At 40.7% G+C, this 17026-nt stretch overlaps 1 protein-coding gene across 6 annotated transcripts in view; it reads left to right on the top strand.

Moving 5' to 3' along the window:
• The window catches only part of msi2b (musashi RNA-binding protein 2b), a 261158-nt gene that overhangs the window by 169981 nt on the left and 74151 nt on the right, over nucleotides 1–17026 (top strand). For all 6 annotated transcript variants that reach the window (XM_053646703.1, XM_053646706.1, XM_053646707.1 and 3 more), the window contains exon 8: nucleotides 8170–8252. In XM_053646703.1, the coding sequence (XP_053502678.1) occupies nucleotides 8170–8252 (83 nt within the window). The remainder of the gene's footprint in view (nucleotides 1–8169; nucleotides 8253–17026) is intronic.

The raw sequence follows: 17026 nt of genomic DNA, 5'->3' as shown, positions 1-17026 counted from the left end.
ATACCAAAATATTTTTAATTACTCAGGTTTGTTGCTTTTGACCAACTTGTTGATTTTGATGTATGTTTTGGATCATTGTCCTGCTGGAAGATCCCACCATGACCCATTGTGAGCTTTCTGGGAGAGACAGTCAGGTTTTCATTTAATATCTGTTGATATTTGATAGAGTCCATGATGCCATGTATCCTAACAAAGTGTCCAGGTCCTCTCTCAGAAAAACAGCCCCAAAATATTAAAGAGTCACCGCAATATTTAACTGTGGGCATGAGGTACTTTTCCATATGGCTACCTCTCTGTGTGCGCCAAAACCACCTCTGGTGTTTATTGCCAAAAAGTTCTATTTTGGTTTCATCTGACCATAGAACCAGATCCCATTTGAAGTTCCAGTAGTGTCTGGCAAACTGACGATGCTTGAGTTTGTTTTTGGATGAGAGTAGAGGCTTTTTTTCTTGAAACTCTTCCAAACAGCTTGTGGTGATGTAGGTGACTTCGGATTATAGTTTACGAAACTTTCTGACCCCAAGACGCAACTAACTTCTGCAATTCTCCAGCTGTGATCCTTGGAGATTTTTTTGGCCACTTGAACCATCCTCTTCACAGTGCACTGAGACAATATAGACACACGTCCAGCTCCAGGTTGATTCATAACATTTCCAGTTGACTGGAACTCCTTAATTATTGCCCTGATGGTGGAAATGGGCATTTTCAATGCTTGTGCTATTTTCTTATAACCACTTCCCTTTTTGTGAAGCTCAACAACCTTTTGCTGCACATCACAGCTATATTCCTTTGTCTAACTCATTGTTATGATTGACTAAGGGAATTTGGCCTATGTGTTACCTCATATTTATACCCCTGTTAAACAGGAAGTCATGGTTGAACAATTTCCTATTCCGAGGAATAAATATCAAAAAGAATGTACTTCAAATATATTTTTCTCATATGAATTCATAGGGGTGCCAATAATTGTTGCTCACATATTTAATAAAGATATGTTTGCAATTGTTTGATATCCATGAGAGCCAAGTAATTTTCTGAATTTTTTTTTTTTATCAAAAGACAATTTTTCACAGCCTTCTTTGGTCATATTTACCAGGGGTGTCAATATTAGAGGAGGGCTCTGTAAATTCCTATATTTCAGCCAAATCCTGAGGGATTCCCTTATCGGTGTGCTCAATGTTCCTCAATCTTAACCTTGTAGCTGCACTTTTTTCTGCAGATGGACGCTGCTGACTGTGCACACTTAGCACCTTTCTCATCATCCATCTTCTTTAATGAGGGAGGATGGAGTTAGATGATTAGCCATTAGGAACGAATGGCTTCCTCTGAAATGCTTGGTGGTTGGGATTTTTTAGGTGGCTTTTGGGCCATCTAATGTTACTATAAATCTTATCCCACTGTGTGTGAGGTGAAGCACACTCACACTCACACTGTTACTACTATTATTTTTATGAAAATTTGTGTCCTCTCATAGAACTCGTGTCCACTTCTGTTTCCAGTCGTAGCTTTTAACTGCCTGTGAGTTCAAGGTTTTAAAGCTGAATACTAGCACAGATGATAGCAGTAATGGAGCTCTCCTTGTGAAGTGTGATTTATGGCTTGTGAACTACATCCCTGGTATTACTGGTGTGATGGGTGTGTTCATGGTTCTGCAGCTGCCTCCTAAACCACATTTTAGAATCTAAAACTCTGCAGAGGCCTCAGCAAACATGGCATTCAGTAAAGCATGGCGATTGATCAGTGGAGGAAGTGTATATGCTTCCTGGAGTTTAAAGCTCTTTGAGCCATCGCTGCAGATTCGATAAAAGGCTTAGTGAAGATTCTGTCCTCCTTGGAAACAGTCAGTGAAGAATTCAAAACAGCTTTGATTTTTCACTTCTTAGTAGAAACTTTTACTTATAAAAGAGGCAATTTATTGTTCAGGAAACTCAAATGGTCTTATGATACACACCTGAAAAGCTATTCGAATTGCTTCAGTTTTTTCACACACTTGATATGCACATGCACACACACACACACACACACACACACACACACACACACACACACACACACAAAGCAGAAGATTTTCCTGTCGGTGACTATATTTCTTACCAGAAACTTTTACATATTCTCTTTTACATCGCTGTTTCTGGCTTGTTTCTGTTCAAGGCGTGTCTCATCCAAGTCATTATAATGGAGCGGGATGGCTGCTACTACAATCGATTACGCTGTCTACTCTCATTTACTTTACAAGGGTTCCTAGTCCCAAAGAGCTTACAGAGAGGCTATTTTTCTCTCCACCCGTCTCCTTTTTGATTAAGAGGATGTGTAAATAAGGCCACAAACTCCCATTGATGCATGCCAATCTATTTATTGACACTTAAGGATTATTCTCAGTGTTCCTCGAAGACTTCTCAGTGCTGAACAACACACACAGTACAAGTGGTAATACATAGTACAAGAGAATACACTCATCGAGATATCTGGGAGGGGGAAAAAATGAGGCACATTGACAGGTTTTTTCTTTTGTGCTACTTTCTGTACACATTATTAATGGATGATACTATGGGCTCATTTATCAGAGTAAGGAGAGCTTAATCAACACTGGCTTTTTGATTTTACTGTGGCACTTGAGGTCTTTGTTTATACCGTCAGGTCCATAAGTATTTGGACAGTTTTTTGTAATTTTACCTCTGTACACCACCACAGTGGATTTAAAATGAATCAATAAACATAATGATACTTTATTGGTCACCTATACATTACAGCACAGTGAAATTCTTTTCTTTGCATACCCCAGCATGGAAGTTGGGGTCAGAGTGCAGGGTCAGCCATGATACAGCGCCCCTGGAGCAGAGAGGGTTAAGTGCCTTGCTCCAGGCCCAACAGTGGCAGCTTGGCAGCTTGAACCCCTTCTTATCACTTACGCAGAGCCTTAACCACTAAGCTACCACTGCCCCATGTAATTGATGTGATTGAAGTGTAGACTTTCAGCTTTAATTCAACAGGTTTTAATAAAAATATTGTATTAATCATTTAGGATTGACAGCCATTTTTTACAGATTCCCTCCATTTTCACAGGCTTAAAAGTAATTGAACAATTGACTGATAAGTATTTTCATGACCAGGTGTGACCTGTTTCCTCATTATTTCATGACACATTAAAGAGATATAAGGGCTGCGTTTGAAATCGCGTACTGTGACAGTACCTACTGTGTTCGATTTGGTTACTGCTCGGCCATTGATACAATATGTACCGATCAGTATAAGTGAGTAGCATGAATACAGTCTGGGTGTACTTCATCTGCCATGTTGGCATTGTCATGTGACTCACAGCTTAAAAAGAGCCGACGTTCTGCCTTCTGCCATTTTTTATTCTGACAGCTTTTCCGCACTATACTTGTTGCCTTATGGGCTAGCCCAGTGTCCATTGCTTCATTCTGCAGAATCTCAGAGGAAGCAGTAGGTTATCCAGGTATTTCTCGCCTAATGTTTTATGAATACTGAGAATTCGGACATACTACTCCCTGATTTTCGCCTAGTGTATAGTTAGGGTATTCGGATGCAGCCAAAGTCTGGAGTTGATCTCATGTGTTGAATTTGCATTTGGTAGCTGTTCATTGGAACTCTCAATCTGCGGTCCAAAGAGGTGTCGATGCAAGTGAAGGAGGCCTAAAAAGCTAAACATACCTATCAGAGAGTAGCAGAAACTGTGGGTGTTTTGCTGACCTAGTTTGGGTCCACTTCTTCCTTTAGAAGGAAGAGCCACTGCAAATCAATACAAAGCTATTTTGACTGACAGATTTGTATCGTGATGGGAGTGGTCTCTTCGTGGATGACTCCACCCCCAATCCACAAGACATTGAATGGTTTGATAAGTGTGAAAATTATGTAAATCATATGCTTCACAGTCAACAGATCTCAGTCCAGATGAACACTAATGGGAGATTTTGGAGCAACATATTGGGCAGCACTCTTTTCCACCATCATTAAAACACCAGTTGAGTGAATATCCTTCAGACGAATGGTGTTCATCACTCCAGTACAGATCCAAAGACTTGTTGAATCTACACCAAGATGTGTTGATGCTCTTCTTGTGGCTTGTGGTGACCCCACACTTTACTAATACACTTTATGTTATTTTCTTCCTTTAATGTGTCATATGGCTGTGTGTACATGTAGGTAGTAAAAAATTCACTTGGACTGAAATTATAATCTGGATAATAGAAAAACTGAAAAAATAATAGGAGTCATGTTGTTGGATGAAGGTTTGCATAATAATAATGATTTTTATAATGATAGTATCTCAGTTTGTGGATTGTGCGGATGTGGTTTGAGCACCTGAAAGTGTGTGTGTGTGAGTGTGTGTGTATGTGCTTTTGAGAAAGACTGCAGGCAGTCATCCGGAAAGCGCAGCTTTTTCCTTGTTTAATATGCAACATGCAATCTATGTCCCATCTCTCCTCTGGGAAGGATATGCTGCATTGGTAATAATATCTGATTTGGTTGTGTACCTCTTCCCTTCAAATACATCGAACTGCTCCGGGCACCCTCAGCTGTTTAATCAAAGGTCAGTGGAAGACTCATTGATTTAGCATTTTAATTTTATTTGTGCCGGGCTCCGAGGGGGACTGGCATTAAGCATGGTGGAGGCTCTTTGTTTTGTAAGAGGCTGTGAATGTCTGCGTGTCTGCAGAGACCAGGCCTGCCTCGCTTCCTGCTTAATAAGTGTGAGATGCGGCCCAGACACCTCTGTAATAGCCACTAACACTTATTATCCTGCCTGATATTGGAAATCCACATGTTGTCATTGAGGGATCTCGGAAAAAAAAGTTTAAGAAGGGAAAATAGAGTACAGAAATACTCTATCCCCCCCCCCCCCCCCCCCCCCCCCACACACACACACACTCCCACCCCCTTAAATGCACAGACTTTTCATATGATGTTTCACTAGCACCCTGTCGCTCTGGGTAAGTACGACAGAAATGATTTCAGATGCCTGCTAACAGCTTGCTCGGTTCACATGGATGGCTAAATGAATGGAATGATCTTTTTGGGGGTTACAGACAGAAAACCCAAAGATCTCCATGCTGCTGACACACAGAAGCAGATGTTGTTTTGTTCTGTTGTGCCCTCTCCTTCGTCTGACTTTACCAGGGCTGTGGAGAGACCTCAGCATATCGCGTTCTTCATTAAGAGATTCTGTTAGCCACTGCACTAGTCAGCCTTGTCATTAAGCAGCCTGGAGTGCTTTTGATTGGCTGCCAGCTCTAGTGCTGGGCTGGGAGCTCACTCTGCCGATACTGCCCTGAACTCTGACACAGATGGCCAGAGAGATCGTTACCTGAGCCCTCACACAAGGTTTTATACAATCTGAGTGCACTAATTAAGACATAGCAGGGAGGGAATTGTTCTGAGTTGCTTGAGCTATGATGGCTCAGTGCTTTTTTTTAACACATACAACAGTGCTTCATTTATCAAGGGTGTATCACATATACATACATGCATACATACATACATACATACATATATATATATATATATATATATATATATATATATATATATATATATATATATATATATATGAATGTGTCAGAAGCACATACTCTATTGTTACATTCTAATATTGTCGAAGTATACACACACACACACACACACACACACACACACACACACACACATATATATATATATATATATCGACAATATTAGTATGTAACAATAGTGCTTGTTATGGTTTATTTCTATTTCAAGGGATACAAATGGTTCTCATTTGGTTTGTGAGGTGTTGTATTTTGGTTGTGTTTGTGCTGTGTGAGAAGCATCTAGCTTGGGTACAGCAGGTACAACAGCTCCCAGCAGCCCCCACCCCCCTGCTCCTGCTGCCTCCCTCCCGTCTGCTGAGAAATTGCTCCTGACAGCTGATTTGTTGGTTGTCAGAAGTGGTCGTTGGGCGACTGATAAGGGTGCGGAGGCCCAAGATGGAAAACTAACTGCTTCTCATGATTTCAAAGGCAGCTTTATCAAGGCACGGCTGCAGACACATGTAAATGTCTCCCAGCAGAAGAGGGACATTTTCCCCAGACTGGTTTTACTCTTTAAAAAGGCACCCATAGTATGATTTAAACTCGTACATTTCCTGAGAAAACTCAGGACTTATTCTATCATTAAACTGTTTTTGAACTTGTTATTCGTTCTCACTTTTTTATTTATTTATTTATTTTTAAACTTATGGTTATTGCCGTTCCAGCAATATGCAGGCATATTGTAACAAAGAACAAAGGAAGAAGAATGGATCATGAGGTGGGATAATCAGGCCCTGAGAGAGTGCGACCAGAACCACAGATAGGAAACTGTGACATCTTTTCTGATTAGCTGACGCAGCAGGCCGGCTCTGCAGTGTTTAAAGGTATAAAAGCAGTGGATGTGGAAATGGCCCCAGGGTGGCTGGGTCGAGACAGGCGGATCTGTCAAACAGAGTGGATGCGTCAGGTGTAGAAAGAGTGAGAGAGATTGAGGCAGCAGAAAGCTAGCATCTCAGGTCCATATGCCTGTCACCCAAGGGCTTACTAGGAAAGGTGAGAAGGAATAAGAGAACAGGACATATTGAGGGTTATACGTCAGAGCCAGGAGTGCAGAGTGGGACACGGTCCAGCCTCCAGCCAAGCATCAGCCTGAGGCAACAAGAGAATGCCCTAATGGGCTCATACAGGAAGCCGTTGTCAGAGGAGAGGTCACAGTAATTGGCTGCAAATTGCACTCCAATATCCGCCTATGAGAACCCGAGCCAGAGGCTCTCATAACTCGTGTCATTTCAGGGGTGTCAGCCGGAGACACTGCCGCACCGTGGCAGGAAGAGGAAAGGACCCTTCCTCTCACCCAGAGGACGAATTTGCACAAGTGACATTAGGGCAATAACCATACATCACCTTCTAGTCTGTATATACAGAAATGACCGGCGTTAACCTTTACTCCGTTCCAACATGAAGGGCTTGTATATTTACACTCTGACTCATGCCACAGATATTAGAACACCATCCAGTGACCTCCTAATACTTCAACAGTGCCCAGTCCATCTTTGACAAATTTCCATTTCCTTCTTACCCTAGAGGAGATAAAAAAGCTGGTGGTTATGAAGTCAAAGAGCACATACAGTGGTAAATGTTCTCCTCCCCAAACAAAAAGAACTGTACTTATAATCACTCAGAGGTCACGCCGAGTCAGAGTGGAGCCCGGAGGATTGTTTATCTGCTGCCCTCTTATCAGCCCTCCTGCTTTTTTATCTGCTTTTATCACAGTAGGTATGAAGAGGGCTCTGCGGCTTCCTGTTTTAGGTTCTCTCTCAACCACGTTGACCCGCTGACCCTCAGGTTTATCTCGCACTTTCCGAAAAGCCAGACATTGCGTCTAAACACAGCAGGGTGCCACAAGCTTCGTGTTTTTTTCCCTTCTCTCTTGCTTTGTCTCTGGTTGTTGATGGGAGGTTCTAAGCTATTACTGATGGGTGAGTGGGTGTGTTTCTGTCTGTGTTTGTGTGGGTATGAATGCTTCAGTAGCCTGTGTGTAAGTGTTATTTCCGAATTTATACGATTTTTCACGATGACTAGTTCACTCTCCAGAGGTTTGAATGCTCTTTTGTTATTCACTACATCCTTAGTGAAACAGTAGAATTTCGAGACAGTATTTTTTGTATGGTTGAGAAAGCTCTTAGCTGAGACATTTAGCTGTATGGAAAATAGTGTGTCATGCATTGAAACGCCAGCGAAGAAACACCAAATATTTAGTTAGTAATGGGATTCAGATGCAGGGTTGGCTCTATGAATCTCATTAAACGGGCTTTGAGCTTCCTGCCTCTCGGAGGAACACATTCAGAGCTATTTTAATAATGCCCAGGTCTTCATCTCTTTAACAACAAAAGAGCCCCTGCGTTGTACTGGATACATAATTTGCACATCATTAGGAGCCAATAAAGTGTAGATTGCTGCATGACTCAATGACTCATTTATGTCTGCACCATGCAATATTAGCAATCAACAGATATGTGTTGCTTTTCCTGTTCATTTAACGAGTTCTGTATTAGTTCACTTCAATCATGTGCTTCGTTTTCTTTTTCTCCCCTCTCCTTTTCCCATCTTTCCCTCTCTTTTTCTCTCCTTCTTGCCTTTCTGCTTCCCTCTTCTGCAGGATTTGGCTTTGTAACTTTCGAGAATGAGGATGTGGTGGAGAAAGTCTGTGAGATTCATTTTCATGAAATCAATAATAAAATGGTAAGTCAGTTTCACCTCAATTTTTCAGGCCGGGGCGGGATTAATATTTGATAGCAGAAGCTGAGTCGGTTGTTATAACAGCTGCTATGCTGGGAGACTGGCTGGGTGGCCTAGAAGCAGGGAAGCAGGGAGTCTTCCCTATTCCCTGCCATCCTGGGTCTGGGCTATGGCGTGATATTGATGTGCACTGGCCACAAAGCATGAAATTGTGTCTTGGTGCCCTGTCCACCAGACTGGGAGAGACAACCTGTCTATTCCTTTAGCTGCAATTCCTTCAGCCAATGAGAGCTGGAAGAGGAGCTGGCATCCATTTAAGGGCCTTGTTAAAAGTGTATGCTGGAAAGATTGTGGGGAGATTTAAAATCATAGCCTTGGCAGCGTGAGCAGTGTGGTACTTGACACCCTGCTTACTGTTTTATAGTTTCTGCTGAATTTTTTATTCGATTTCTTACCTGTCTGGGGTTTTCGAAATGAATGGTGCATGAGGGACAGGGTTGTGACCCTGAGGCTAAGACGGTAAGGACACCATTTTGGCTAGAAAAGCATTCCTTTGACATGCACTATGTAGCATTAAATTCAATGCAAGCGTGAGAGCTTCTCTCATTCCACTTTATCACCAAGCTGCAGAATCACTAATGAAGGCCGGAATGGAATTCCTTAAAAGTAAAATAAAAAGGCACTTACAGGCCTCAAACATCTGACTTGTCAGACTTGTCATAGCAATTGACTTGCAGATGTAACTGACGCTGCCTTTTGTTAAGCAACGAGTCCCCGTTTTCTGACGAAACAGGGCGACACATTGAGACTAGATGCTGCCTACAAAACCCACATGCAGACTACAAGAATATTATTGATTTTTGTATAATATTGCCTCAAATTCTCTCATTGTTCAGGGACCACTGAGCAAATTTATCCCTTTTTTTTCTTCAGTCGATCTCTCTGAGCAGGAAACTGGCTATCCATCGACTGGCAGCATTAAATTGGACCATAGGGGGATTGCATGCATCGTTAGTACCAGTTGGGGAGTTTAAGGAAAAAAGGAATATGATTGGGTGGAGGTAGGGAGGAACATTCATCTGCTACATCCCTTATTGGCTTCCATCCATCTAAAAATGACAACTCTGTTATGTTTTTGCTGGTCAACTTGGGCAATATGGTGAGTATTAAGCAGTACAAGCCAGGAATGGATTGAAGGAGAGCACACTGGAAAGCAGTTCTGAAGCAAATCCCACTGTTTCTCTCTGTTTGCTTTTTCCTAGTGATATCAAATGCTGTCGTCAAGTTGCTTTTGCCAGAAAGATCAAAGTGGTCTCTGAAGCATTGTTCGCGCGCAAGCTCTGTGTGAATATTTGACTTGCTAATTCATCCGTGGTAATATTGTTATTATGATGAATATTTTGCAAAACGGCAGTAATGATCTCCCTCTGCTAGCGGAGACCCAGCTCAATATGTACGCTGCTTGGTTGGTCTGCAGCCATCTCCAGAAGCACCATCTGTGACCCACTAGCCCTGAGCTTTGGGTGAGTGGAGGAGCTCTTTTTAGAGAGGCTCTGATGACCCAGAGAGGCCACTCAAAAGTTGCTAGGGCTCTGGAGGGCCTTAAGTGGCTCTGAATGGTTCCATGCACTGGAAAAAAAATGGAGCATCCCAGACCCCAGGCTTTCTGATCAGTTCTGGTGTGGACGTAAAAGCCACCGTTAAAAATTCAAGAGGCTGGAGTCACAGAGCCCTTGACCTGATCTAGTCTGGTGTAGAGCAGAATCCTGGACCTTGTGCATGTGTGCTCTATTCTATTTTTTAAAAAATCGATATGTATGTTAGGGTAACCATGAACACTATTAGTTGTGGGCTGTTTTGTTATGTTATGCTTAAACATAGCTATTTTCATTTAGATGTTACTTTATATTTTGAACGCTACATTATTGCTATTTATATTATATAGTGCAGCTTTCTTTTCATTTTGTTCTTCTGTTTTTATTTTATTCTGCTCGCTCCTGGACGTTCTTTGATACAAATATGTGAGGCAGTCTAGGAAAACGCATCAGCTTTGTCTGCTCATTACATCCTTTAACGTCTCTACTTTGGTTGAGATAATAGGAACATATTTAATTTCAGGAACTCATGTAGTTCTCAGAGCTTCATATAGTAGAAAATGTCACAATTTAACCACGTGAAAGGTTTTCCCAGGCCGCCACACATGTAGTTAAAACGATCTGATTGCCTAATTTTAAAAACAAAGTTGTTGTTATTTTCTTTCTTTTCTTTTTTGATGACCTGATTTGGTTTGCTTGGGAAAAGGTGTGCTTGTATTTGAGCTCCTGCATCACCTAGGATCTGTAATGTTTAAATGAGTTTATCCACAGGGGTGGCTTAACCTTGTCCTTTTATAGGATATTCTTAGTTTAATCTATAATTCACATTCAAACATGTATTTTAATTTGATCAGGATGTTAAATGACACCTAAGTAAGTCCTTCATGAAAATTGACATAAGCATACATAAATAGTTATAAAAGATTTATTCCAGCATTTGTCAGTTGATATACAGCGTGCTGTGATAACATTCTTGTGTAAGCCTGACACTCAGCGTGATGTTATATCAAACTAATAAAACTAATATAAATATATTAGAATAGCCCTTGGAGTAAACCACCTTCTTTTAAGGATCATCCCCATATTGTGGCTCTGGGTGATCTGTGGTACTCTAGTGTCCCTGGTTCCAATTAACCAAGCAAACATTTTCCAGACACAGAAACAGAATGAAAAAGATCTTCATTTCCATTAAAAAATATCAAGCATTGTTTGATTTCTCATAACACCACCCACAAACTACTTCACCAACATAAGTTACACAGGGAAACTCAAACGCAAATATAATACCGAGGTGGATGCTGAAATAGTCAGCTGTCCTTGTTTCTTTCTCATTCTCTCCTCATAATATCTCTTGCTTTGTGCCTTGTGCTGAAGTTACACCCTTACACACTCCTGGCTCTTTATTCCCATCGTCCTTCTCCACTCTCCTGCGTTGGTGGAGGTCAGGAGGTTAACAGTGAACAGGCTTGATGAGAGCTTCAGTTCACCTGCTACCTTTTCGGACAGCTGTGAAACATCTGGACACCGTTCTCTGTGTTCCAACTATTTTAAAATGGCCAGAGCATGAGCAGGTACTGGAGTTGAAGGAGAGGGTTCATGTTATATGACCTCAAGTGTGTGTGTGTCTGTGTGTGTGTGTGAGAGAGAGAGAGAGAGAGAGAGAGAGAGAGAGAAGCATTCAATACTAGGCTAATTTTAGTGCGAGAAGTGAGGAAGGGTTATTTATAGTGTGAGGGCTGTTTGACACCATGGAAGAAGTGACTGCATCCTGACGTAGAATAATCTCATAATCTCTCTGGGAGTCCTCATTGACACATTATAATCTGTGCTCTCTCTCGCTCTCTATTTCTCTCTCTCTCTCTCTCTCTCTCTCTCTCTCTCTTTCTCTCTCTCTCTCTCTCTCTATGAAAAAAATCAAGAAACCAAGATAAATCATGTCAGATCTTTAACATGATATATCAACCAAGTGTGTTCAAGTGGAAAACAAATAGTAACATCTGCACACCTGTAAATAATACTTTGTTAAAACATCTTTTGCTTGTAATACAGACGTCTCTTTGGGTAAGAATCTACCAACTTAGCACATCTTGATTTGGCAATTTTATTCTACTCTTCCTTGCGAAAATGCTCTGTGTTTTTTGTTGTGATATATATATATACACACACATATACATACAGGTGCATCTCAAAAAATTTGAATATCATAGAAAAGTTAATTTTTTTCTGTAACTCAATTCATAAAGTGGAACTTTGATATATTCTAGAGTCATTACACATAAATTGATATATTTCAAGCCTTTTTTTGTTTTAATCTTGATGATTATGGCTTACAGCTCATGGAAATAAAAAAAATCCAGTATCTCTAAATATTAGAATACAGAAAGGTCGAGCTGAGAAGAGCTCTAATCAGCTAATTAACTCAAAATACCTCCAAAGGTTTCCTGAGCCTTTAATCTCTCAGTCTGGTTCAGTACACACAACCACAATCATGGGGAAGATGAAAGTAAATTTTGCATTTCGTTTGGAAATCAAGGTCCCAGAGTCCGGAGGAAGAGTGGAGAGACACAGAATCCAAGTTGCTTGAAGTCCAGTGTGAAGTTTCCAGTCAGTGAGGATTTGGGGTGCCATGTCATCTGCTGGTGTTGATCCACTGTGTTTTCTCAAGTTGAGAGTCAATGCAGCATCTACCAGCAGATTTTAGAGCACTTCATGCTTCTGTCTGCTGACAAGCAGATGAACTTTTCCACGATATTTGAAGCAACCCCAAACCATAACATTTCCACCACCGTGCTTCACAGTTGGTGTGAGGTGCTTCTCCTGAAAGCTGTCTTTGGTCTGTGCCAAACATGTCTGCTGTTACTGTGGAAACAACTTTGATTCATATCTTTGATTCATCTGTGTAGAGCACATTATTCCAAAAGGCCTGTTCTTTGCCTATATGCTCATTGGCAAACTGTAGTCTTGCAAAGGCTTTTTCCTGGCACGCCTCACATGGAGATCAAATCTCTTTCTGATTGTAGAAGCATGCACTTTGACACCAACAGTTGTAGCACTTATTAGCAGATCCTGTGATGAAATTTTGGGGTTGTTGGAGACTTCTTTTTGCATCAGACGGTCTGCTCTTGTACTGAATTTGCTGGGACGGCCAGTCCTGGAGAAATTGGCAGTTGTTTGAGATCTGTTACACGTGTAGATGATTTTCCTTACAGTGGAATGACGTATTTAAAATAATTTGGAGATCTTTTTAAACCCCTTGCCAGATTCATAGGCTTCCACAACCTTTTTTCTGAAGGCATTTTTGAATTCTTTAGATCTTAGCTTGATGACACCACACACCTCAATAACAAAGAGAACACCATACACTAGACGTGAGAGGTTTAAATAACACCCGCACTCCCTAAGCAGGTTCTAAACACTGACACCCAATCTTGAACACCTGATTCTAATTTTATGGATTAGAACATGTGATAAATGATGGGGTGTACTTACTTTTTCCATGTGACTGATCTGTTTTTTATTTTTATTTAAATTCTGAAAATTACTACAAAATGTTTAATGTGTCATTTGACACAGTGTGTCAACTTTATTCAGGGTTTCAAAGAGAATCAAATGTTTTCTTTCCAAATATGCAAAAAAAAAGCCAACAATTTCCATGGGGTGTACTTATTTTTGAACATTAATGTGTACATACACATACATTTACTCCTATATCATCCCTCTTTTTCAATTTTTGTTATATATTTGATCTTTGGCAGTAGACTTAACAAGCACAGACTTTTTTTTCAGATATTTTTTATTTTCCATAACTGGGCTATACTGAGTAATTTTCTGCTCAGTCACTCCCACCCAGTGTGTGTGAAGAGCGACAATGTGCCATGGAGTTCCGTGCCTGTGCCAGTCTGATGTGAATTCTTTCCTCACGTCCTCCACACCAAAGTCCTTACCTCCTGTGGGCAGTGTGGAGATTACTCTCATTTCCTCCAGAGCTTCCTCCACCTTTCTCTCAGCTTGCTCTGGATGCCCAGCTAGCCCACTGCCTGCCTGCTGTGACTCGGCCCATTAGCATGTATGATAAGTGACGAGAGTGTCGACTGGCCAATTTGGCGTCTACCTCACCACGCTGAGGGACTGGCCTGCAATATCATAGGAAGATAATCTACCGCTGTGAGGAGAGTGGAAAAGAAGTAGCAGTTTAGGATGAGAGAAAAATTCTCTGTTTCTCTTTCTTCTATCCTTGAAACCACATCTTTGAGGCTGAGGTAGATGCAGACGAGCCCGAAACCAGCATTCTGTTTATGTACAAAAAGGATGTTAAATGCTATTTAGAAACGGATCAGTTGATTTGTGCCCTGTAATTTGTCCAAATCCTTTTATCTCTTCCACCCACCCCCCACCCCCCAAAATCTAATCCACTTTTTATTACCACTGCCATCTTTGGTGACTGTAGGTGTGTTTACACTCATGTGGTAGTGTCTTAAGAGTTATTTTAGATAATAGAGGGGGATTGTGATATTTGAAAGGATCACAGTAATTTAGCCCGGTTGTAATGGAACATGGTATTTCTGCAGTGCTCGCTGAGATCAGGAAATGTCAAAACAGGGAAAAGAGGACATTTCAGTGCCTTTCTCCTCTTAAATAACAGGGAATAAGAAAGTGAGAGATAAAGAGAGAGAAAAGGGGATGCACAGGGGAAATGTTCTCTTTGTACCTGACCTTGCTGAAACAACACGTTGATAAAGAATGATATCATAGTGATCACTGAGCATTTGCAGCTTTCTAATATTGCATATGAAATAAAAGCTCTGAGGATCATTTGTTTGGTTGTGAGTATAGCCTCCAGTTTCGTGTTTCAGCATCTGGATGTGGTTTTCTTTGTAATGTTCAATTGAAACAGACATTCTATTTGTGGAGTATAAAGAGACTGACAGGCATTTCTTTTTTTGTTGGCAAATATAGATTTCTGTGTCAGAAGGAAGAGTGCTGGTGTATCAATAATGTACGGGAGCCCCAAGTCTCTGATGTAATTTCATTCAAGTTGCGATGAATTATGTCTCAGTGTTAAGCCGCCTCTGGGCAAAAAGAGCACGGGCTTGATCCTTTTTCCTCCTGAATCATATGTGTTTTTATCTCTGAGAGCCATCCCACCTCCCAAAAAACATTACCAGTGAAGCATGTTACGTTTGACCCCTGTGAAAGTAGTGTCAGATCTGTTTAGTTCAGGAAGCTCTAATGATGAAGAGGGAAGCATTTATGATTAGAGAGGCTGTATGAGCCAGAGATTAATATTAACAGTAGGAGCATCGATTTCAGCCTGAGCTACTGTCTGCAGATGGTTCTTTCAAATCTTAATGTGTGGAGTTTATTATGCCTTCTAGCTTGTAATCTCATGGGTTGGAAAGATGTGTCATACAACTGTATTACAATATAAGAGGTGTTGGTACACACATAAATAGTTGACAGGGATCAGATGGCTGGCACGGGGGAATGTAATAATCCTAATTCTCTCATTTCTTCACGATAGCATCCGTTATGTAGTAGTTCTTCAGTTGAGGTGGCAATGTCGATGTTATTGTAACTACAAAACATATTGCCTCCAACACCAATTCCTCTTTTTTCATTTTCACCATAGACACATGTACCAGGATAATATAATGGATATATTATGGATATATGATGGTGTTTGGTTGGTCACCTGTATGTCTGGCTGTAGTAAAGCTCATTTTTTCCCATGGAAATGAGACTGATTTCTCAGCCAGCCCTTGATGTTACGTGGGCCGCTGCCGGGAATCCTAACGTCGTCATTTTGACAGGGCTGCTGAAGGTGTCCTTCGTCCAAGGGCCTGCTTGTCTGGCAGGCATGTTTATTTATGGCATTTGGATAAGTGCCTTTCATGTCGGACATTATTTGGTCACCAGTTCTCAGGAGGGAGGCAGGCAGCTGGTGCTGTGCAGTGCTACGATTCTGCAAGTAGAAAAAAGTCCGAAGTAGTGAATCACGCTTCTGAAGTGCTGCCTTTCTTGTTGCCCTGTGAGAGGCAATTTTGTTCTCTCTCTCTTACTTGCTGAAGGTGAAGTAAATGTGCTTGACAGAGCAAAATGTAGATGCTTTCTGCTTAGCTGATGAAGAAAATTTTGTAAAAATTCATTTTATGAACATAATTTGAATTTGAATAGCATTTTCATTTCATATAGGTTTAGTTTCCAGGAGGTGGTATGAGGAAGATTTTGAAAAGATTCCTTGCCTTTTCTTGTCACCTTCTCAGATAGCAGTTTCACTGCAAGTGACATCACTTGTCAGAAGGTCGTTTCATTGGTGGCAGCAGATTAGCAGATTGGATCTGTTTCGTATCTAACCAGCCAGCTAATAAGCTGACCGATCTCCTGCTGCCCTGTCTCACACCTTAGCCTGTTCACTTCAACCCGCCACTAAGAACACAGACTCTAATGGCCCTCTTTTTTCCATTACAGCACGGCTGCACTTGCACCCTTCATTTTCTGATAATTAGTCCGCCTACTGAACTCTCTTTCTTTAGCTATTATCCTGTCTGTGGTCAACTGCAGATATTTAGCCCCACATTCTCCTGCTGGTTTCTTTCTAGCTGTAGGTTAAGAGATGGGTGAAAGGCCAGACAGTTAATGTTAAACATGGGCACCCTGCCAGCAGGTAGATATGAGTATGTGTGCAAGATTGCGATCATAAAAGAGCTACTAAATATAGCAGATATATACTGGTTAGAAGGTTTTCTTAATGAAATATGAAATACTGGGAGTGCATTTTAAATAATCTTGTTTTTATAATACATCATTTATAAGAAGTAATAATATATATATATATATATATATATATATATATATATATATATATATATATATATATATATATATATATATATGGATATGGATATGACATATTAATGTTAGGATATACAACACTTATATAATAATAATATATATAAACATTATAATACCTGTTTTAAAAGAACAGGTATTATTTAGACTTTTAAATTAGTGTCCAAGGTGTTCAAAAGAACAAATACACCCTTTCCTTTGTTCATTTATGCACTTATCCAATCAGGAAATCATGTGCCAGCAGCACAATGCATTAAATCATGCAGATACAAGCTCAAGAGCTTCAGTTAATGTTCACACCAAACATCAGAATCGAGAAAAAATTCTGACCAC

Source organism: Ictalurus furcatus, chromosome 17 (genome assembly GCF_023375685.1).
Source record: "Ictalurus furcatus strain D&B chromosome 17, Billie_1.0, whole genome shotgun sequence".
Lineage (NCBI taxonomy): Eukaryota > Metazoa > Chordata > Actinopteri > Siluriformes > Ictaluridae > Ictalurus > Ictalurus furcatus.
Note: the sequence above shows the minus strand (reverse complement) of the source record. Positions and strands in the feature narration are given on the sequence as shown.